This window comes from Labeo rohita, chromosome 23 (genome assembly GCF_022985175.1).
Source record: "Labeo rohita strain BAU-BD-2019 chromosome 23, IGBB_LRoh.1.0, whole genome shotgun sequence".
NCBI lineage: Eukaryota > Metazoa > Chordata > Actinopteri > Cypriniformes > Cyprinidae > Labeo > Labeo rohita.
Window position 1 is genome coordinate 541,168 of NC_066891.1, and position 25,336 is coordinate 566,503.

A 25,336-nucleotide genomic window follows, 5' to 3' on the forward strand; every position below is an offset into this window, starting at 1 on the left:
CCTAAACATGTATTTTTTCTTAACTTTTGATAAATTGACGGTAAATTGTATAAGATTTATGGTTTTAATTAATTACACATGATTAATTACATTTTGATTAATAAAATTAAATTTAACCATTAAAAAGAAGTCCAGAAAAATGAAAACAAAAGACGGAATTTAAAATAAATAAATAAATAGCGAAATTTTGGGGGAAAAATAGGGCCCTCTTTTTGCATGCAACTATATATTTGCGACAGTTATAAATACATCTTCAAATGTATTATTTTATTTGTCTAACAAATAGTTATAGCATTATAACCAAATTTTTGTAAAATTTGGTTATAATACTTTGATATGTTTGCTATTTGCAGTGATTACTATTTACTATTGTTCATAGTGTGACAAGGTCTTTAACCCCCAGTTTAATGCCCCCAGACCCTATCCAGGTTCAACCACCTGTGTCTAACAAAATCTTATGTGAGCATGATGTGAGCTCCCACCCAACACCACTAGCCCCTGATGTTTTGACATCAGCCCGGATGTTTTAAAATCCTAGAAACGCCCCCTGAGTCCAGGTAATCTTAAAATGTGAATGTGTGCAATTCTGTCCTACCCGATCGAAAAAAAATGACTTTTTACTCTGTTTCCAGGTACAAAATGTTGGGATGGCTCGCCAGTCCAAACCAGGAACAGGAATCCACGGCCCGGACAAGATTCAGAATCACAGCAGCAGTTCTTCAAACATTCAAAGAGAGAGGAAAACAAAATGAAAAAAAAAAAAAAAAAAAAAAAAAAAAAAACACATGAAAAAAACAAAACAAAAAAACGGCCAAGAAGAAACGTATCAAAAAGGAAAAAGTAAATTATATATTTCTCCGAAGAAATACAGATTAAGCTCGATTTCACCAGCTTCTCGCTGCTTCTTTCTTTCAGTGCTGTTTCTAGTCGCGTTTCTCTCAAAGCATAAATTTATAAGAAACAATATCTTGCAAAGTTATTTCTTAATCTGTTAATAATCCATCGCTGAATGATTTAACTGTTTGCTCTCACTCTCGCATCGTTCACAACTTTTTCGTGTTTTCTCTATTCTCTTCCTGCTGATCAGCAACTTTTCCAGCAAGGGCGGAGCTAACCTTTCACCTCACCAATCAGTAATCAGCTCGGGAAACTCAGTTTCTTTTAATTATTTATAATGATGCAAATAAATGTTACTTAATGAGTTTTTTTTTTTTTTAGTCCTTTAGTTTTTCAGTGGCATGAATTAATTTTTTTTATATAAATATTAGAGACTTATTAGAATATTAAATTAACTATCTGGGTTACAAATAAATACATTTAATATTTTTGTATATTTCTGTACGGTTCCATCATACTTGTTAGCGATCTCGTGGATTTGGCGTCAGATACATTTTATATTAATAAACATTAACTTCAGATACCAGTTAGCAATCACAAGCAGTTTTTGTTAAATAAAAACATTTTCTGTTAATATAAAATAACTTCAAATAAGTGTCAGGGCTTTGGTGTCAAATAAATACATTTCATATTTTTGCACGGTTAGATCATATTTGTCTGCGATCTGGTGGATTTGGCGTCAGATACATTTTATATTAATAAACATTAACTTCAGATACCAGTCAGAAATCGCAAGCAGTTTTAACATTTTCTGATAATATAAAATAACCTGAAAAAAGTTAAGAAAATACATTTAATATTTTTGTATATTTCTGTAGGGTTCCATCATACTTGTTAGCTATGGGATGATATTAGACTCAAAACGATTAATAGATGCACGCACAATTATCCATGTACTGGATCAGTTTTATGCATGTATCTTACAATCCACAAACAAATGCCTTTCAATTTGAGTCTGTGGAATTCGGGTTTAAATGATTGTGCGGCGATTTGTACAAATACAGACATGTTTGCAAATAAAAATGTTCTGTTCTGCATTAATATATCATAAATTTCTCATGCAAAAAGGAATCAGTGCATTTGTGGATCAGGTGACACGCGTGCATTTATTGAGGTCTTGCTGGAGTCAATCTTGTTCAGTTCATTTGGATTTTGAGACTTCATTTTCGCAGTTTACAGCATTTCACAATACCCACACACACAACTACCAATGAACAAGGCCCAGTGCAATTCATTAACGTGTACGCGATTCGAAAAATTCGCACATTTGCGTCACTACACTGAAACAAATGCATCTCAACCGGTGTCTTACAGTTACAGTATTACAGTTCGTGCATGTGACGATTAAAATGTTCATTTGTGGATCGGCCGACATGTGTGCATTCATTCACATCTCTTCTGAATCTATTCTATTTGATTCATTTGAATTTTGAGACTTTCGTTCCGCCCTTTTAGCCTAATCCACACACACACACACACACACAGCACGCGATCCACACGCAGCTGAGCCTAAGAAAATCGGCGACCACTAGATATAACTTTATTAAGTTGGCTTGAAAAAGCCAACTTACTGATATTGTATTTAAACTTCTTCTTCTTCTTCTTCTTCTTCTTCTTCTTCTTCTTCTTCTTCTGAGACCCTTTTTTAAAACGTATCTCCTCCTAGAGCTTTTAAGCTACAGCCACCAAACTCGGCCCAGACCTGCAGACTGGTCTGACTCGGGTTGCTATATCTTTTCAGACTGATCCGGCTTACGGTTTTCGTAAACCACACCGTCAACCCCACCAAAAAATCCCATAGACTTACATTGATGTTCATAAGCCAACTCCAACTGTCAAAATTCAAATCTAAACTCCAAGAATCCTTTGAGACTAAATGAAGCTTCACTTCTATGTTCTATTACTAATCCATTTAGACTCATTCAAACTCATCTAATATTTCTAATCTATTTAAATCATGTTAGCAGTATGCTAATCATGCTAATTATGCCAGCAACATGCTAGTAACATGTTAATCATGCTAGAATCATGCTAGTAACATACTAATGATGCTAGAAACATGCTAGTAACGTTAATCGTGTTAGTAACATGCTAATCATCCTAGAAACATGCTAGTAACTTGCTAACCATGTTAGAATCATGCTAGTAACATGCTAATCATGCTAGAAACATGATAACAACATGCTAATCATGCTAGCAACTTGCTAATCATGCTAGAATCAGGCTAGTAACAGGCTAGTACCTTAGCAACCGCCTAACAACACCTTAGCAACCACCCCAGGTAGCATAGCAACCACCCTGAGTACTCTAGCAACCGCTTAGCAACACCTTAGCAACCAGCCTGAGTACCCTAGCAACCGCCTAGCAACACCCTAGCAACCACCCTGGATACCCTAGCAACCATGTAGCAACACCCTAGCAACCATGCTGAGTACCCTAGCAACCACATAGTAACACCTTAGCAACCAGCCTGAGTACCCTAGCAACCGCCTAGCAACACCCTAGCAACCATGCTGAGTACCCTAGCAACCACATAGTAACACCTTAGCAACCAGCCTGAGTACCCTAGCAACCGCCTAGCAACACCCTAGCAACCGCCCTGGACACCCTAGCAACCGCTTAGCAACACCCTAGCAACCGCCTAGCAACACCTTAGTAACCTACCCGGGTACCCTAGCAACCGCCTAGCAACACCTTAGCAACCACCCTGGGTACCCTAGCAACCGCCTAGCAACACCTTAGCAACCACCCCGGGTACCCTAGCAACCGCCTAGTAACACTCTAGCAACCACCCTGAATACCCTAGCAACTGCCTAGCAACACCTTAGCAACTGCCCTAGCAACCACCCTGGATACCCAAGCAACCACATAGCAACACCCTAGCAACCACCCGAGGTACCCTAGCAACCACCCTGAGTAACCTAGCAACCACACAGCAACACCATATCTATCTGTTTTTCTAACAGACTGTATTGCCTTCAAAATATTCAGACTTTAATCTTTCAAACTTTTAAACTGAAAACTATTTTAAACTGAAAACAGTCAAACTTACCTTAAAACTTTTTAAACTTTCTGGCTAGGCTTTTTCAAGCCAACTTAAAGTTTGTGTACGAACTTTACTATCTAGTTAACTTATATTATTTTTGCCAAACAAGAACTTCGTCATGGCACTTTTTTTCTGTACTTCAACGGCACGTTGTTAGTTATTCCTTTCTTCTTCTTCTTCTTCTTCTTCTTCTTCTTCTTCTTATTATTATTATTATAAGTTCTATTGTAGTCGCTCGTTTGAGCCATTAGAAATCACACGTTTATATTAAATTAACTATACTATATTAAACCAGTGAGCCGTTTATAGCCTGTTCCGCGCTCAAGCGAACGAATAAAGCTTGCTGACTAAAGGAATGACAATGAATGTCTAGGTAAAAATAGCTGTAACATATTTCATGTACTTATTGCTAAACTGTTTTCTGAGTCAGTGTCGGCTGCAAAGATGAAGTTGTTGATGCTGATTCGCCATCTTCGCAGGAGGAGAGACATTTCATACGATTTACAGTAATGAGAGTGTGTATGTTACGGATTTGAAGAGGATGATTTTACATGTGAAGAAGACCTTTTTTGTCGGCCTGGTTTACATAATAAATAATAGATTTACATAATAAACAATAAATTGGTTTAATATAATCAATTGTGATGCGATCTGGGAAAGCGCTGGGACGTTTTCAGGAAATTCGAAAAATAGGTCGCAGGCAAGGTTTTTTATTTATTCTTCATATCGTGAGATGGCGGAGCACAACAAGGCAATCTTAAATACTGTAACTTAGCTGCTCGCTTAATCTTATTATAATTGACTATTTCACATCCAGAAATAAAGGATGAAGTAAGTTACTAAAGAGGAAGAGTCCAGTGAACTTTTAAGCACAGTGAACAGCTGGGCTGCGCGCATTTTTCTAAATGTAAACTTAAAGGTATCTAAACATAAAAGGGCTGATCAAAAGTTTGGTGACTATGGCCATGATAAAAAACGGAAAACAAACGTTAGTGTATTTGTGTGATGATGCAGTATAGCGCTCCTGATTTGACAGACAGATCTTGTTAAACCCGTGAAGTGAAAGTGAAAGCCGTCTCACTTTAAACCCGTTTTTCTCAAAATTCCATTCCTGAAAATCATATCTATATCAGCCAACTTAAGATAGCCATATTGTTACGGTCCGTGTAACGGTTTGCAGTTCTTTGTTCAATTTGCACCGTCAAAATTAATCGGATAAAATTTGGCTTCAAACTTTCATTTTCCGTTTTTTTTTTTTTTCAAATACCTCACAAACGAATAATTGTCCCTCTGTTTAATTTTCTAGTCTACAAGTTTAGGTTGTGGCATCCGAATAAGATTTTTGAACAAACATAAAACATGACTCGTTATTCTGATTTTCCATTTTTTGTGTTTTGCGCTCGCGGTTGGTCCGTACCATTACCGCCGGGGGACGGGATGGGGGTTTAGTTTACAGCCTGCAGCGGATCCAGAGCGCTGCCGCTTTATGTATAAGCAGGGTGCGATTTGCAACACCTTAGCAACCACCCTGGGTACCCTAGCAACCGCCTAGCAACACCTTAGCAACCACCCCGGGTACCCTAGCAACCGCCTAGTAACACTCTAGCAACCACCCTGAATACCCTAGCAACTGCCTAGCAACACCTTAGCAACCGCCCTAGCAACCACCCTGGATACCCAAGCAACCACATAGCAACACCCTAGCAACCACCCGAGGTACCCTAGCAACCACCCTGAGTAACCTAGCAACCACACAGCAACACCATATCTATCTGTTTTTCTAACAGACTGTATTGCCTTCAAAATATTCAGACTTTAATCTTTCAAACTTTTAAACTGAAAACTATTTTAAACTGAAAACAGTCAAACTTACCTTAAAACATGACTCGTTATTCTGATTTTCCATTTTTTGTGTTTTGCGCTCGCGGTTGGTCCGTACCATTACCGCCGGGGGACGGGATGGGGGTTTAGTTTACAGCCTGCAGCGGATCCAGAGCGCTGCCGCTTTATGTATAAGCAGGGTGCGATTTGCAACACCTTAGCAACCACCCTGGGTACCCTAGCAACCGCCTAGCAACACCTTAGCAACCACCCCGGGTACCCTAGCAACCGCCTAGTAACACTCTAGCAACCACCCTGAATACCCTAGCAACTGCCTAGCAACACCTTAGCAACCGCCCTAGCAACCACCCTGGATACCCAAGCAACCACATAGCAACACCCTAGCAACCACCCGAGGTACCCTAGCAACCACCCTGAGTAACCTAGCAACCACACAGCAACACCATATCTATCTGTTTTTCTAACAGACTGTATTGCCTTCAAAATATTCAGACTTTAATCTTTCAAACTTTTAAACTGAAAACTATTTTAAACTGAAAACAGTCAAACTTACCTTAAAACATGACTCGTTATTCTGATTTTCCATTTTTTGTGTTTTGCGCTCGCGGTTGGTCCGTACCATTACCGCCGGGGGACGGGATGGGGGTTTAGTTTACAGCCTGCAGCGGATCCAGAGCGCTGCCGCTTTATGTATAAGCAGGGTGCGATTTGCTGCATCCCTGCCTCTGCTGAATTATTTTTATCCCTGGATAAAAACATCCTGCGAACCTGCTTCTAAGTCCCGATCTAAAGCAAATGATTCGCGATCCGATTGAAGCGCTTCGAAACAGTAAATCATTTTACTACGCGCCTGGTTTCCTGATTCGGAGTTTCAAAAAGCTCCTTTGATACTGTGTTGTTTGCTCGCTTTATCAATTTATTCGTTGTTTGAAATGAAATCATTACAATTAATAGGCCTAACTTACAATGTTTTTATTCAACTGTGATCACGTTGGACAGATGATTCGCGATACAACTCATCCACCTTTTTGCCAAAGAGTATAGAAGTACCAAGAGGCGAAACTCAATAGAACGCTCCATAGCAACAGTTCCGCCCATGACATAACTGTGCTGCCCCCATTTTGGACTGACACCTACACAAAACGCCGTAGAATAATACGAGCCAGTCGCGCTTGACCAACTTACAATGACTTATGTAAAGTTTGTATATATATGTATTTATATCTAAATTAAATATTATAGACAGGTCCCCTTCACCAATTGACTAGACTGTTTCATACTGCTTACTGTTTACCAAGTAAACCGATACAATTACTGCAAACCCTTTACTTACCCATATCTATGTTCTATTGTATTTTTTTTCCTTGTTAAGTTAAAAACTTAATGTAGTGAAATAACCAGATTCGATGTTTGGTAGTGATAGAGTCAGACACACTCAAATTTATTTATTCACAATGTAATTTTTTTTTTTTATTAAAAAATACATTTATAAAAAAAATGGTACACATTCATAAAAAACTGTTCAAATTTACCACAAAATATGAACACCTAGCAACCATCGTCTCAAGGACTCCAACTATTGTGAGGTCTCTGTAATTTGTCATGTATTAAGTGAACACTGAACTGAAAATAGTAATAGATCAAAATCAAGTAAGCAACAGAGATCAAAACCACCACCGGCAATTGTGTTAGAAGAGATTAAGAGAGAGAATATTTTTGTACTGTATCAAGTGCACACATTTAACATTAACCGTAAATAGTAACATAAATAAAGTGGAAGTGGTAGTAAAAGATCAAAACTATCAGCAGCAATTTTGTGTTTATGTGAGAGAGAAAATTCTGTAAGAGATTGTAAGATATAAGAATGGAGTAGAATGGAAGTGGAAGAGAACGATTGTGGTACACGTGTGTCACAAAAAAGATCAAGAATTTACTGATGAGTTATCTTTAAAAATTTCCTGTTGCGTTTCTGATTAGGCTGAGAGATGTGCCGATTTTGGGTGCGCAACATGATTAATTCTAATCCTGTTAAATAATTTTACCAAGTACACAAGTGATGTCTTGCACTCTTCCTTGTTACACACTGGTGAAACGCAAAATCATGCCTGGTGGATTGATAATTGCTGCAATTTATTGCAGCACACTGCTTACGTTTCAGCCACTTGCTCGCTCGCATCTTCTACACACTTTTTGCAGGTGTCAGTCCAAAATGGCGGCAACGCCTCCGCAGCGCCATCTATAGACTGTTGCCCATATCAGTACAGAGTTTCGCCTCTTGGTACTTCTATACTCTTTGTTTTTGCCTTCTTGTATGAAGTGTGTCTACGCCCAGTCATTGGCAATGACGCAGATTGCGTAGCTTTTTCCGTCAAGAGCGCGCACCGCCACCTACTGTTCTTAATCTATTGTTAATCTATTTATTAATCTAGTTTATTCTGGGTCACAGCCCTGCAGTGTTTATCTTAAACCCTAGTTAAACACACCTGAAAAGAACAGAGACAGTGCTGAAGGTCAGCTAGATCTTCAAATATAGATTAAAATGTATCTAACATGAGCATACATAAAAATGAGAAGTGAATTAATAGAACATAAGGCACTTGCATTGGTAATTACACACACAAAATATCGGATAAGAAGTAGAGATCACAGTCCTCTAATGGTTTAACAAATACAAGGGGAACAAATGTGAGCACAGGTGTCATTTATAAGGCCTGTGAAGGTATCCTATTTGGCGTGAGATTGGGTGGGTGGAGGGAATAAAAGGGTTTAGCACTTGCTCTGAGGATGCAGCACAGAAACAAAGAAAACTTTCAGCTATGAATCAGAATATTATTTGAAAACTACAGTGTGTTGGAGCAGGGATGTAACTGAACTCTGAAAGTCTGTGGCCTGGATTAGACGGCATTTCTTAAATTTGGAATATACTCATATTCCTGTTGTTCTTCATGGCTGTATATTCTGTCCCCTTACCTTAACCATACCCCTAAACATAAAAAAAACGTTATGCATTTTTTTTGGTTTAACAAATATATGAATAAAATAAATAAATAAGTAAAACATCATTCTGTATAACATATAGGCTAATTTAGGTTCCCACGGAGACCCATGAGTCCCCATGAGCCAGTGCGCACAATACGTCACAACGTCATTTAGCAACTTTTATAAACAAATCGACCTTCCTTTAGCAACTTACCCTGAAAATTAGAATCAGAAAGAGCTTTATTGCCAAGTGTGCTTACACACACAAGGAATTTGTCTTGGTGACAGAACTTCCAGTGCACAGACAGGATCACAAGTGACAAGACACAGATAACAAATAAACAAGTGATTAGAATAAACATATGAAAAGACAAACAATAGACAAAGAAACGAGTGATAGCCAGCTTACCAATTCAGGCCAATATTTAGCTAAATGATTTGCATGGTTTTATATGATGCTAAATCACATATATGCATCATACATATTTTTAGACCTGATAAATTTGCTTTGATGTAACAGCCTAAAATTTGACTTTGACAAGCCAAAAACAATTTTTAAAGTAAATGGGTGTTTCTCCTTTTCACAGTCTGGCAGAAATGATGTGTTATTCCAAAATACATGGTCACATGACAAGAATAGTGTACAGTTGCCAAGTTACGGGGGTGGCTCAACTTACCCCACTCTCCCATATATGCTAGGAAAGGCTGTTTACAACTTGAAACTGGTCAAAATATTTGATGCAAGTTTCTTCAGACATTAAAAAAAAAAGTTCATGTTCAATTTAAACTAAAAATCTATTGTTTATATTGGGAAAATTAACAGATAAATCAGTATAGGATTTATTAATGTTTTTATGAAACTGTTTTTGTGTTGAAACAACTTTTTATCCATGTTTTTCTTCGACACTTCAGGTTCATTAAAATAATGAGAAGAATAACAAGTGCAGTAAACATTAAACTGCTTGTACTTCAAACCAGTGTGTTCATAATTAAGAACATTAAAATAATATGGTAAAGCACACCAGTTCGCAATATGAAGCCGCAAAATGAGCTGTTTTGTACAGCTAGAAATAACTGGACGCTGATGAAACAGGAAGCAAGACGCATAAAATTTACAAAATAGCTGCACCTTACGGGAAAAGTAAGGTGCCATTAATTAATGTAATTAAAGTCAGTTAAATTAATTACGAAAACAACTTACTCATTCTTTGTAGTTTTCATTTCAGTTTAGATGCCACATTATGCACACGCATCAATAAAATCACATTTGTAAAATAAGACTCTGAGTTCTAAAATGTAAGAAAATAGTATTTATTTTTCTGACATTTGTAAAACAAAGAACACATTTCCTTAACAAGGTAATGAACAAATAAGTTAAAATAAAAATGATACAATTACGAACAATACACATTTTGTAATCCTTCAGTGAGAAACATTATTAGAATACACATTTTAATCATGTCTAAAAGTATAGCGTGAAAACAATACTTTAAGGAATAAACCACGGGCAGCAAATCTTTACAGATCAACTCTGATGAACTCTGATGAACCACACGTTAAAAGGCATGTAAAAGCTGCGCTTCAAGTACACAGGATCTCGCAGGCGTAGGGTTTTGTGGCGTCATTCGTCCCGTGCGCTCTGCACCATTGAGTAGCTCTTGCACGGGTTCTTGAAGCACACGTACGGAAGCGACAGCGGCCACGAGAACGTGCAGGGAACCGGCGTCTTAACGTTCTTCTCTAGGAAGTTAAACACCCAGTTCCACCACGTCCGGTTCAGGTAGTTGTGAGGAGAATCTCTCAAGGCCTACAAAATCAGGAGAGACATTTACAATCCACAAAGTCTGCAAAGTTTCCACACTCTCATGTGTCGAACAGAGCTTACATTATGATTGTGAGGTGTGCGAATCAATTAAAGGCAGCTGCACAGAACCTAATAATAATATTAAAGAATACCCTCTAAGGGTGTTTGCATGTACATTTATGCATTTGGCTGATGCCTTTATTCACAGAAATTTACACTGCATTGATGACTTTTTGGTGCACAGTTTGGCTGGGAATCATGAGAAACTGTTTGAGATTCAGGAAAGCACACAGAATAAATGCTTCTTCACACTTCTGTTTAAAATGCTAAAATGTTTCTTATGTTTTGACTTTTTTGGGGATATTTTACTGTGTTTTGTTACTATTAATGTTAAAGGTTTACTGTTTTTTCCACCACAGAATAAAAAATAAAAAAGGTAACTGTAAATTTTTAATCTTACAAGTGGAACTTTTTTCAACTTTTTTAAAAAGTGTGACTTTTTAATCTCAAAATTCAGACTTTTTTTCTTGCAATTGTGAGTTCAAACCTCACAACTCTGACTTTTCTTCTCAGAATTGCACAATTTTATCCCACAATTCTGAATTAATATCCTGCAATTTTGACTTTTTTCTCAAAATTCAGACTTTTTTCTTGCAATTGCAAGAAGAGTTCAAATCTCACAATTTTGACTTTTCTTCTCAGTACTGAGTTTGTATCTTACAATTCTGACTTTTCTTCTCAAAATTTCACAATTTCACTTCTCACAATTCCGACTTTTCCTTTCAGAATTTCTGAATTGTGAGATTAAAAATTCTGACTTTTCTTCTCAGAATTTAATTACCTTTTTTTTTTTTATTCCATGGTGGAAACCTGACAACTTCTTTCTAAAAAACTTTTTTCTTGCAAAAGTGAGTTCAAATCAGTTTTTTTTGATTGTTTTTCATAGTGTCTTTTTAGATTGTATTGAATCCCATTAGGCTCAATTTTACATACTAGATGAATTGGTGAATATTTATTAATAATCGTCTCATCAATTTTTTTTTTTTTATTCCATGTGGACAGCTGCATCTCAGCAAGTTCACACGAATATGGAATGAAAGTTGAACAAAGCATTTTTTGGCTGTTACCTGGTTGTTGGCCATGGTGTGGTACCAGTAGAAGAGGTGCGAGGTGATGAAATACGCCACCACTACATCTACGCTGTAATGCTCGTGTGCCACCAGGATACAGACCACGCCCGTCGCGCTTAGCAACCCGCAGAACCCGTGATAGCAACGCCATCTGCACGAGCGGGGTGAGTCTACAACACAAAACATCTTGTTTCAGAACATAACCTATCCTACACCAGGTTCAAACAAACCGCAGTGTGAATGCGAAATGAACTGAGACCCAATTTAAAAAAATGATGATGATGATGGTTTCTTCATACTCACATTCTTGGATGAAGAGGAAGGTGAGGGTCAGCATGACCGTGTGGCCGCTGTACAGGAAGTCTCCGCACAACAGATGAGAGCCAGTGATGGACAAACCTCCTCCAGACACCAGCTGCAAAACACGCTTGATCTTCCCATGAGAATCATTGTAGAGCTACAAACAGAAGCAGAACATACATAAAAAAAAAGAAATAAAAAAAAGTTGCCCATGAAATGTGCAATTTAGCATTGTACACAAGTAATAATTAACAAATATATCAGAGCTACATAGTACACTTGATACATTTATGAAATAAAAACAGGTAATTGCATTTTTTCTTTTCAAATCTCACAGTCCTGACTTTTTTTTTTGCATTTTATTAATTGCAATTTATTATTTGCATGTTATTAATTGCAATATGTAAACTCAAAAATCAGTAAAAAAAAAAAAAAAACTTGAATAGTAAGTTTATATCTTGCAAATGCAAGTTATTAACTGCAAAATGTAAGCTCAAATCTGTGCAAAAACAAAAACTGAATTGCAAGATGTAAACAAATCTGTGCAAAAAAAAGATTTGCAAAATGTAAACTCAAATCTGTGCAAAAAATTGCAAGACATAGGCTTAAATCTGTAAAAAAAAACTGAATTACAAAATGTAAACTCAAATCTGTGCAAAAAAAAAAAGGTAAACTCTAATCTATAAAAAATAAATTGCAAGATATGAACTCAAACTCAACTCTGCGCAAAATGTGTTAAAAATTCAGAAAATGTAGTTTAGTGTTCACAAGCCTTTAACACACAGTATTAGCAGTTATTGTTTATGAAGCCCTTACATCTTGAGCTTTGATCCTCTACTTGCTTTTCAGACTCATTTTCTACTTGCTTTCAGTGTGTGAATTAGTCATTGACTAATTCTGGTTTTTCAACTGCTAATACTGATACTAGAAAGAAGGAAGGTTGGCTGATTTACCATACATCTTATGTAATACAAATGAACTAGAACAGAATGATCATCAGTTATTTTATGTAAAACGGAAAGAGAATTTTTACATTAACCATGCAGTAGTGATCTCAAATATCTGATATTGATCTGTATTTGATTGCATTTATTTGAAATACATTTTGAACTTTATTCTGAACTTTATTATTATTTGAACGTATTGCATTTGACTTTTATAAGCATGTCTATTTTTAAAGACTAATTTCTCACTACAGTGCTGATAATCGTTCACTCATTTACACGTGGTTGTGTTCAATGAGCAGCACTCACCTTCGGGGCGCAGTCCATGTGCATGCTGGGAACAGGAAGAGTTGTGATGTACATGGTCACTATACGGTACAAATACAACATTCCCTGCAGGAAGAAAAACCGTCGGCCCACGATGGCTCTGTCAACACAACGGGAGGAGGAGGAAACATGGGATTGAGTGAGTACACAGAATTTATATTTGCAACTGTATCTGTCAAATGCTTGTTTTAAGTTGAAATGAAAGTGTCTATGGTTTTTAAAAGTGATTTTAAATTACAGTGTTTGTAGGGCTGATTGATACACATGCTTCCAGTCAGAAGTTTGAAATCTACAGTAAAAATTGTGAAAATATTATTACAACTTAAAATAGCTGTTTTCTATGTGAATATCTGTTCAAATATATTTTATTTCTCTGAACAAGGCTGAATTTTCAGCATCATTACTCCAGTCATCAGGGTCACATGATCTTTCAGAAATCATTCTAATATACTGATTTGCTGCTCAAGAAACATTTGATTATTAGCAATTTTCAAATAAGTTGTGCTGCACAACAAATTCAGCATTGCATTACAAAAATAAATTACATTTGACAATATATTCACATAGAAATCAGTTATTATAAATTGTAATAATATTTCACAATATATTGTATTTTTGAGCAAATAAATGCAGCTTTGGTGAGCAGAAGAGACTTCTTTCAAAAACATAAAAAAAAATCTGAATTATTAAAAGCTGACCAGTATTGTACATATATTATATTATTACTAAATATAAATATCAGACAAGATAAGAATATTATTATTGCATTATTTCACTGTAAAACAAATAGAAGTATGTAAGATTTATTTATAGTACAACTGCAAAATTATAACACTAAAAAAATATGTGACCCTGGACCACAAAATCAGACAAAAATGCATTGTATGTGTCAAAACTATCGATTTTTCTTTTATGCCAAAAATCCTTAAATATATTCTAGGAGAAGTCCAGTTCCAGAACAAAAATGTACATATAATTTACTCAGCCCCTTGTCATTCAAGATGTTCATGTCTTTTTTTTCCAGCCATAAGGAAATTGGTTTTTGAGGAAAACATTTCAGCATTTTTCTCCATATAATGGACTGATATGGTGCCTCAAGTTCGAACCAAAATGCAGTTTAAATGCGGCTTCAAACGATCACAAATGTGGTTGTAAATGATCCCGGCCGAGCAATAATAGATTTTTTTTTTTATTAAAAAAATACAATTTAAATACTTTTTAATCTCAAATGCTCGTCTTGTTTTGCTCTGCCTGGACTCTGTGTATTCTGACTCAAGACAGTTAGGGTATGTCGAAAAACTTCAATCGCATTTTCTCGCTCAACTTCAAAAATAGTTTCAAAATCATCCTACATCACTGCAGAAGTACTGACGCAGTCTTTGCAAAGTGAACATGCAAAGAAGATCAAACACCCTTAACAAAAAAGGTAAAACAGCGATATAGGATGATTTTGAAGTTGAGGGAGAACATGAGATGAGAGTTTTTCCACATACACTAACTGACATGAACCGGAACGACAATAGTCCAGGCAGAGTAAGACAAGACGAGCATTTGGCATTTTTATGAAAATAACCGATTGTAACGCTAGATAAGACCCGTCTTCCTCGGCTGGGATAGTTTACAATGGCATTTGGGATTGTTTGAATCAGTCCATTATATGGAGAAAAATGCTGAAATGTTTTCCTCAAAAAACATAATTTGTTTACGACTGAAGAAGACATGAACATTTTGGATGACAAGGGGGTGAGTACATTATCTGTCAATTTTTGTTCTGGAAGTGAACTTCTCTTTTAAGTAAAGATCATGTTCCATGAACATATTTTGTAAATTCCCTACCGTATATACATCAAAGTTAATTTTTCATTAGTAATATACATTTCTAAGAATTTGGACAACTTTAAACGCGATTTTCTCAATATTTAAAATTTTTTTACACCCTCAGATTCCAGATTTTCAAATAGTTGTATCTCAACCACATATTGTCCCATACTAACAAACCACAAATTAATGGAAAGCTTATTTATTCAAACTTCAGATGATGTATACATCTCAATTTCACAAAATTTGGACTTTTTATGACTGGTTTTGTGCTCCAGGGTCACATATATTATAATAATAAATAATAATACCATCATGCTTTATTTTAAATGGGTCATCAGATGTCCATTTTCCACAAGTTGATATGATTCTTTAGGGTCTTAATGAAAAGTCTATAATATACTTTGGTTAAAAATTCTCAAACACCATTTTTACCTTGCTAAAATCAGCTCTGCAAAAATCATCTCATTCTGGTCGAGGTTGCTTTAAATGCAAATGAGCTCTGCTCGCCCGCCCCTCTCTTCTCTCTGTGGAGTGACGAGCCTGTTTACGTTTAGCCGCTAAACTTGCTAACTAGCAAATTATTAGGAAAGGGGATTGCAAAGATTAATACAAAAACGCTTACACTCACTTCTGCTGTAAGTGAAGCTGGATCACGAATGATTTGTGTGAACGTAGACGGATATATGTAGATTGAGATTCCCATTCCCTTCACAAACAAACGTAATCTACTGCATCTTCAGCGGCTCAGATGTCGGGAGTAAATGACGACCACTATGTTCATTATTACATCCAGCAACACAACACCTCAATCACTCAATCGGAGATATTCTTGTCTAACTTACATCCCTGCTCCGACATCAAAACAAAGAGGTCGGACTGTTACAGCTGATCTGAGGTAAGACGCTCATGTCAATCAACTATCGTGATGTCACAATGACAGGCATCTGAGAACGGCTCGATTTGAAAAAGGGGATATTATTTTTACAGATGAATTAAAAACCACTGCATGGATTTTTATCATTATAGTGTAGATTTGTACATACACTGACAACACACATTAATGTTCAAACAACATGAAAAAGTGAACTTAGCATCCGATGACCCCTTTAAAGCTTCTCTTTTGTTGACAACAGCCAATTCATAAGTGCTTCTCATTACAAGATTTTTGACACGTTGTGATTCTAAGTGCATGTCATAAGTGACTAAAATGTAAATGCATTTAGCATTTACTGTGAACTGAGATACTAAAAACACCAGATCATGAGCTGCTCACGTGTACGTGAACACAGTGACACTCTGAAACACACGGCACATGTATTCATTTAATTAAATCACAGCCTTTGCGATTTGATAATCACACTAAGACATTTCATAATTTAAGATTTAGATGAATCACTAAAGGCTCACCTGTGCTTGAGGAAGAGCCACTGGACGAACCACAGAGCCACGAGGATCATCCCGTTCACCTCGGTGACGGAAAACGCCCACTCCACACGCGGAATGTAATCGAAGAACTTGTCCGGTAACGGCGGGCTGACGGACTTATCCGGGACCCTCTCGTTGACGACGGTGATCATGATGGTAGTAAGGACGAGGTTAAATCCGGCCCAGATGAAGGCGATTCCCGTCTTCCACCATTCTGACGGCAGCTGGGAGCTGCTGGGCTTTGAGATGCGAGAGTAGTCCTGGTTTTTCCGCAAGGCTTTACGGAAACCCTGCAGACGCTTAGTGCTTTTTGGCTTGTCGTCAACCTGATTGCCACAGGGCGTGGCCTGGGGGTGTGTCCTCTCCTCCATCATCACCATCACTTGGCAGCTACCATTGGGTCCGTCATCTTCTCGATCATCCAAAAGATGAGATGCTGCCATCGCTCATACACTACAACTAACACACAAAAAACAACAACAAAAAACACTTTGTTCAGAATCAACAACAAAAGTGAACTGTTACAGATGTTGGCTTGAGAAAGCCAACTTACTGAAATCCGACTTAAATTTAGAGTTATTCTTCTTCTGAGACTAAAATGATCAACTCTAACTCCTCCTAGAGCTTGAACTCTACAAACACAGCCCAGATCTTCAGACTGATCTGCCCGGGTGTGCTGTAGGCGGTTCTCCTAAAAATGACAAAAAAAAAAAAAACTGGGAAAATCCCTTGAGACTCAATCAAACTTCCCTTCTAATCAATCCATTCAAACTAACTTCCATCTAATCAAGCTAACAACATGCTACTAACTGGCTAATCATGCTAGTAACTTGTTAATCATGCTAACAACATGCTACTAACTGGCTAATCATGCTAGTAACATGCTAACGTCATGCTAATCATGTCAGAAACATGCTAGCAACATGCTAATCATGTTAGAAACATGTTAACAACATGCTAATAATGCTAGGAATAGACTAGCAACATGTTAATCTTGTTTTAAACATGTTAACGACATGCTAATTATGTTAAAATCATGCTGGCAACATGCTAATAACTTGCTAACCATGCTAACAACTTGCTAATCATGCTAGAAACCTGCTTTAGACTGAAACGCAGCCCAGATTCTTCAGACTGATCTGACTGAGTGTGCTGTATCTTCTCTAACTGATCGGACCTACGATTTTGCTACAAATGACGATTGAAACTGGGGAAAAATAACCATAGATTTACATTGACAGAATGTTCAAATGAGCAACACCATTCAAACTCCAACTGTCAAAACTCCCAGAATCCCTTGAGACTCAATCAAACTTCCGTCATATGTACTGTATTTCTAATCCATTTAAGCTCATTCAAACTCATCTATCTATCTATCTATCTATCTATCTATCTATCTATCTATCTATCTATCTATCTATCTATCTATCTATCCCTAGCAACCAGAATCATGCTAGCAACTTGCTAATCATGCTAGAAACATGTTAGCAACATGCTAATCAGGCTAACAATATGCAAATCATGCTTGAATCATGTTAATAACATGCTAGTAACTTGCTAATCATGCTAGAAACATGCTAGCAACATGCTAATCATGTTCGAAAAATGTTAGCAACATATTAATCAAGCTAGTAACATGCCAATAATGCTAGAATCATGCTAGCAACATGTTAACAACATGTTAATCATGCTAGAAACATGCTAGCAACATGCTAACAATTTGTTAATCATGCTAGAATCAGGCTAGCAATATGCAAATCATGCTTGAATCATGTTAATAACATGCTAGTAACTTGCAAATCATGCTAGCTGCTAGAAACATGCTAGCAACATGCTAATCATGTTCGAAACATGTTACTAACATACTAATAAAGCTAGTAACATGCTAATCATGCTAGAATCATGCTAGCAACATGCTAACAACTTGTTAATCATCCTAGAAACATGTTAGCAACATGCTAATCAGGCTAGCAATATGCAAATCATGCTTGAATCATGTTAATAACATTCTAGTAACTTGCTAATCATGCTAGACAGCAATATGATATCTATCTATCTACCTACCTTCAAAACATTTAAGCTTTAAGCTTTAATAGTACTTTAAACCATCAAACCAAGAAACTTTTAAAACTTCTAAAATCTTTTAAAACTTTTTCAAACCTTCTGGTCCAGCTTTCTCAGTTTAGGTATTCTGACTACTTGTTAAGATTACTTTCTAACTAACTTGTTTTAGACTTACCATTACATGCATTAAACATTACATTACTCCAGGATTTCCCAATGTGGCCTTAATGTCAGAACTACAGTGTGTTTGACTGAGTTGATAAAAAACAAAATGAAAACACAATATAAAACACATGAACACCAAAAACAGAAGTATTTAATTTGTTAACTTGCATGTCTATGCAGGTATCCTTTGGTCATTTGATTTTCTACTTCAAAAGAAATAAAGAGAAATAAGAAATGGTTTGATTTTAGTTTTTTCATTTTGTTTAATAAACAGAAAAAAAAACAAATGTAGCTAGATTTTTTGCATTTTTGTTCATGGGTTAAAAACAAGATTATGCTTTAATATTCGTTCTGAATGTTTCGTGTACCATTCGTTCACTCATTTTTTGATTCAATATTGTAAATAGAAAATTGAGAAAATGGCTCCTTTATTGTTTTTTCCAAAAAAATAAAAAACAAGAATTCATCTTAATTTTTAATTTTTCGTTCAGGGGTGGAAAAATTAATAAACAGCTTGAATATTCATTTTCGACACAAGGGCGGAATTAAACGCCCCTTTCTGCTGATTGGTCAGCTGACGATCAAAACCGTGTTCTTCCTTTGTTTCCCGTGGCAGAATACTAGTCCTCTGTATTTTATTGCATTTATTGCAACTATGTAAGAACAGTTAAATGTACACAGATAAAAATATACATTTTAACATACGACTATAAATGACATAGTTTTATTTCCCCTGCTGAGGTAAAAATCCAAGCCATCATCAATTAATACTCAATATTAATTAAATAAACTCATACAAAAACTCAAAAAGAGTGCTGCATATTTGACTGTAGTCACATTTGTCTGCCTCTTTAGATTACTGAGTTTATTGGAACTGTGTGAACTAGGATAACTACTAAATTTTAAACATTTTTATTTAACAAAAAATATTCTTAAATGAACAACAATTTATAAGCTGTTTCCTTCTGGGGTCTGAAATGTTTTTGTGCTGGGACCTTGGCTGATTTAGGGCCGTCATGGATGAATAAATATGACACTAAAACTGACAAAAGGTGGCAGCAAATCCCTGTTTTAATAAATGATGCACTGAATATGTTCTATATTAAAAGTCTGGTATGCGCACAGGCACACATCCTTTTGAGATATCAATTATAATCAATTTTATCAAAACAAAAGACTACATTGTAAAACAGAAACAGATGAAACTGCAATAAATGCATTAAGAATCTGTACGACTAGTATTCTGCCATGTGAAACTGAGGAAGAACTCTACGAAAGTACGAAACTACGAAAAATTCAGTTACATTTTTGTTTTTCCATTTCTTAAACAAAACGGAAAAACTAAAATCAAACAGTTTCTCATTTCTCTTTATTACTTTTTAAGTAGAAAACCAACCAAATGACCAAAAGATACACTGACTTATGTAACTGACATAACTGATGAACAAACATTAAACAAGAAAACAGCAATGACAATACACATCCAAAGCCTTCAAAGCTAAGTTGTATGCTACACCTTCAGATTTTTAGAAAGGAAACTTTAAAATTATTAAGAATTTGCTGCTTGTGAATATGTAATCATGTAATCCATAAAACAGTAACTGTAATCTGATTACAATCATTTGAAAATGCACTATAATTTAATTGCGAGTCCTTATCTTTAGAATCTGATTATGTAATCAAGATTACATGTAATCATTTACTACCCAACACTGTGTGTGTTTGTGTATAGTATGTTAGTATATATTAGTATATATAAAATAGTAATTTTAATATATAGTGTGAAACAGTATGCAGTAACTGTTGTCATGTGAACTCAATATGTTGTTTAATGTTCATAAAATTCTGACATGGTGACAAGAATCTACACTGTGAACAGCTTGTTTTCTCTCTAAATAACCAAAGTAACTTAAAGGCAAATCATCTTGGAATCTCTTTTACCTGGGGGAAAACGAAATCTCCAAAACTGTCGGTCAATATTTCGTTTTAATTACATAAGCTATTAAATCTGACAACAAATGTTTAATACGTTTGGCTTTTTACTCTTTAACTGTGGTAAAATAAATAGCATTTGAGCATAACCATGAGGTAGGGCTGTCAAATGATGAATCGCAATTAGTCACATCCAAAATAAAAGTTTGTGTTCACATAATATATATATGTGTGTGTACTGTGTGTATTTATTATGTATAAATAAATACAGACAAACACACACATTATATATATATATATATATATATATATATATATATATATATATATATATATATATATATATATATATATTGCTGAATTTTCAGCATCATTACTCCAGTCTTCAGTGTCACATGATCCTTCAGAAATCATTCTAATATGCTGATAATATGCTAAAAAAAATTACTTAGCTGTTTTTAACATAATAATAATAAAAATGTTTTTTGCGGCAAATCAGAATATTAGAATGATTTCTGACCGATCATGTGACTGGAGTAATGATGCTTAAAATTCAGCTTAGAAATCACAGGAATAAATTACTTTTAAAATATATTCAAATCAGAAAACAGTTATTTTAAGTAGTAAAAATATTTCAAGATTTTGGCTGTACTTTGGATCAAATAAATGCAGGCTTGGTGAGCAGAACAAAACTTTTACTGTCCAAAACCTTTTAACTGGTAGTGTAATTTAGATTATATATATAAATAGTTTATATATTAATATAACATTTTTCTTAATATACACAAGCATGTTTGTGCATTTATATCCACTTAATAAATATACACAGCACACACACACATATTATGTGAAAACAAACTTTTATTTTGGATGTTATTAATCACGCTTAATCGTTTGACAGCTCTTTCTGACCTGGTTTTTCCATGCATATTTTCATCACATCTCTGTATCATATAGAACAGGGAAATCTTGTCGTTTTGAAACTGCAGATGTCTGCATTTGTGCGGTCTTTGCATGAATAAACAAATAAACACACGTATGTACATGCACCTACAGTTGGGTGCGTTTATTATCTTCATGCTATAAACTGGGCGGTTTTAGCGTGCACGTGGATGTTTATTTAGTTCACGCCACACCAGTGCGGGCGTTTCAGCGTGAATGTGTGTATTAGACACACCCTGAAACCTGTGACACACACGGAAACATTCACCTCATTCATTCACGTCGCTGACCCTACAGCCGTCTGACCGGTTTGTGCCGTTCTCATGTGTAATGCTGATGCTCCCCCTCACTGGACTGCCAAAATGACTTTCTATACATTTATTTGTATTCATAATATTTGACCCTGGAGCACAAAACCAGTCTTAAGTATCACGGGTGTATTTGTAGCAGTGGTCAAAAATACATTGCACAGGTCAAAATTATAGATTTTTCTTTTATGGCAAAAATCATTAGGATATTAAGATCATGTTCCATGAAGATATTTAGTAAATTTCCTACTGTAAATATATCAAATTTTTGATTAGTAATCTGCATTGCTAAGAACTTCACTTGGACAAGTTTAAAGGCGATTTTCTCAGTATTTATTTATTTTTTGCATCCTCAGATTCCAGATTTTCAAATAGTTGTATCTCGGCCAAATGTTGTCCTGTCCTAACAAACAATACATCAGTGGAAAGAATTTATTCAGCTTTCATGTGATAAAGGCATAACTGATGTTCTGAAACACAAAGGTTGGAATCAAACAAGCCACATCCCGGTATTTGTCTACTGAATGGTTACCACAGTGCTGAATGATTACCATATGCATACACTGTGGTATTTCAGTTAATACCACAGTATTACCATGGTGCGTGTCCAAAAACCATAATAATACATTGAACATTCTCAAAACGTTATGAGAATTTATTTCAAAGTTATTCTTACAGTAATGTTAACAGAATGTTAATTCAAAGTTATCTGGTCTTTCATAATGTTCTCAAAATGTTAGCACAACCCAGCTAACAATTTGTGGTTCCCAGAATGTTAGTTTTTGTTTTGTAGAACATTATTCTAATGTTACTCTTACATTCCCAGAACTTTAGTTTTTGGTTTGTAGAACATTATGCAAACGTTACTCTAATGTTCTAATTTTTTTTAAGAACGTTAATCTAACGTTACTCTAACATTACCCTAGCGTTTCCAGAGCATTCGTTTTTGGTTCCCAGAATGTTAGTGGTTTATAGAACATTATTCTAATGTTACTCTATCTTTCCCAGAGCGTTTGTTTTTGGTTCATAGAACATTATGCTAACGTCACTCTAATGTTTCCAGAGCGTTAGTTTTTGGTTCCCAGAATATTAGTTTTTGGTTTGTAGAATGTTAATCTTACTTTAATCTAACATTACTTTAGTTTTAGTTTTGTTAAACATTATTCTAATGTTACACTAACGTTCCCAGAACGTTAGTTTTTGGTTAACGTTCCCAGAGCATTAGTTTTTTCCCAGGTTTGTAGAACATTATTCTAAGAACGTTAGTTTTTGGTTTGTAGAACATTATTCTAACGTTACTCTATCTTTCCCAAAAAGTTAGTTTTTGGTTTGTAGAACATTTATCTAACATTCCCAGAGCGTTAGTTTTTGGTTCCCAGAAAGTTCGTTTTTGGTTTATAGAACGTTATTCTTCCCAGAATGTTAGTTTTAGTTTTGTAGAACATTATTCTAATGTTACTCTAATGTTCCCAGAACTTTACTTTTTGGTTTGTAGAACATTTCTTTTTTTGTAGAAACCAATCTAATACACGTCAAACTGGATCCCTCACCAACCTTATCTACAGTCATGATCACGTTTTATGTTGTTTACAGCTTAAACGCTTATCTACAATAAAGTCAATTCACACGCAAAAGAGAAAGAAACCCATACCTGTTAAAAGTTCAAATCTAAACACCGTGTGCATAAAACAGCGTTTATATGTCATATTAAATGCATGAGTAAAGAGAAAGCGTTAGTTTTTGGTTCCCAGAAAGTCAGTTTTTGGTTTATAGAACGTTATTCTTCCTAGAACGTTAGTTTTTGGTTTGTAGAACTTTATTCTAATGTTACTCTAATGTTCCCAGAACGTTATTTTTTTGGTCCCCGAAAAATAGTTTTTGGTCTTTAGAACGTTATTCTAATGTTACTGTAACATTCCCAGAACTTTTTTTTTGTTTGTTCGTTTGTTTCCAGAGCATTAGTTTTTGGTTTGTAGAATGTTATTCTAACGTTACTCTAACATTCCCAGAATGTTTTTTGTTTTTGATCCCAGAAAGTTTTTGATCTTTAGAACATTATTCCAATGTTCCCCTAACGTTATTATAATGTTCCCAGAATGTTATTTAGGTTTGTTTTTGCTTAACCAGGAACGTTTTCTTAACGGAAATAGAATGTTAGTATTTGGTTTGTATAACGTTATTAAAATGCCAGTGATTAATCATCCAGCTCAAAAACGACCCAGTATAGAATAAGCGACATGTAAATTATCTGAATGGACGCCTAATCCGTTTTATAAAAACCATATCTTGTTTTTATCTATTGATTAATAAAATTAATCATCAGGAAACGCTCTCTATAGGTTATTTAATAACAACCACCATGCAACGTTCTGGGAACGGTTTTTATGGTTACATAAAAAAATGGTTAAAAAAATATGGTTACAAACAAAAAAAATAGAACCTAAAAAGAACATTCCCCCTAACGTTAGTATTTGGTTCCCAAAAACAAAACAAAAGGAAACCAAAAACTAACGTCAGGGCATTATTTTATATTACATTCTTTATATTTTTCATTAAACATATTTGTTTCAGAATGTTCCGAGAACATTACAAAGTTTGCAAAATGACGAAATTGAAACGGATAACCAAGAAAAAACTCTGGGAGATAACATTTTGTTTGCTGGGATGATATTTTACGTTAGTGCTGCATTGTGTTGGTCACAGGATGTTTGACTCACTGTGTGTAAATGTTTGACAGTGAATCGATCTGATCTGACAGCATTGCTGAGCTGCCGCGGAGTTCATCGACCTCACACCTGTGCACGCGCGAACCGATTGGCGGCGCGGCCCCCGAGACCTTCAGCAGCATCATCGGAGCCCAAAAAAAAGATCCAGAACCATCCGGATCATAATGGAATAATGATCGATCAGCGAACGACTGCCGGTAAAACCCATCCCAAGATCCCAAAATAAACACAAACCCTAAAATAAACCAAACACCAACACGCGCCTGAAAACAGTGAGACATCAAAATCTTCCAAAAATGCTGTCCAGGTAAGAAGCTGACCAGGTTTCTGACAGTCTCTGTAACTTTCTTTGTAGAAACCAATCTAATACACGTCAAACCGGATCTCTCACCAACCTTATCTACAGTCATAATCACGTTTTATAATGTTTACAACTCTCATCTACAATAAAGTCAATTCACACGCGAAAGACAAAGAAACCCATACCTGTTAAAAGTTAAAATCTAAACACCGTGTGCATAAAACAGCGTTTACATGTCATATTAAATGCACGAGTAAAGAGAAAAGAGATTTAAAGTAGGCGATTTACCTGTTTAACAGTGTGCATGTGCCGGAAGACTGAAACGATGTGCCTGGGAAAAGCAGCTTTAATCTCCGCCCACACCTGCGATCACGCCCACCTGC

At 35.7% G+C, this 25,336-nt stretch overlaps 1 protein-coding gene across 1 annotated transcript; it reads right to left on the minus strand.

Moving 5' to 3' along the window:
- Positions 1-10,061: 10,061 nt before the first annotated feature.
- On the minus strand, positions 10,062-25,289 carry sgms2b (sphingomyelin synthase 2b). The gene is made up of 6 exons (XM_051096582.1): positions 25,242-25,289; positions 16,498-16,974; positions 13,252-13,369; positions 12,002-12,155; positions 11,696-11,868; positions 10,062-10,571 (listed from the first exon to the last, which is right to left on the minus strand). The coding sequence occupies exons 2-6, from the start codon at positions 16,956-16,958 to the stop codon at positions 10,386-10,388; spliced, it is 1,092 nt and encodes a 363-aa protein (XP_050952539.1). The 5' UTR covers positions 16,959-16,974; positions 25,242-25,289; the 3' UTR covers positions 10,062-10,385.
- Positions 25,290-25,336: the final 47 nt, after the last annotated feature.

Excerpts from the sequence above, each read along its gene's own strand:
- sgms2b (XM_051096582.1), bottom strand. The coding sequence starts at position 16,958 with ATGGCAGCATCTCATCTTTTGGATGATCGAGAAGATGACGGACCCAAT. Across the intron at positions 13,370-16,497 it reads TGGCTCTTCCTCAAGCACAG|AGCCATCGTGGGCCGACGGT; the intron begins GTGAGCCTTTAG and ends TTGTGTTGACAG. Across the intron at positions 12,156-13,251 it reads ACATGGACTGCGCCCCGAAG|CTCTACAATGATTCTCATGG; the intron begins GTGAGTGCTGCT and ends TTCTGTTTGTAG.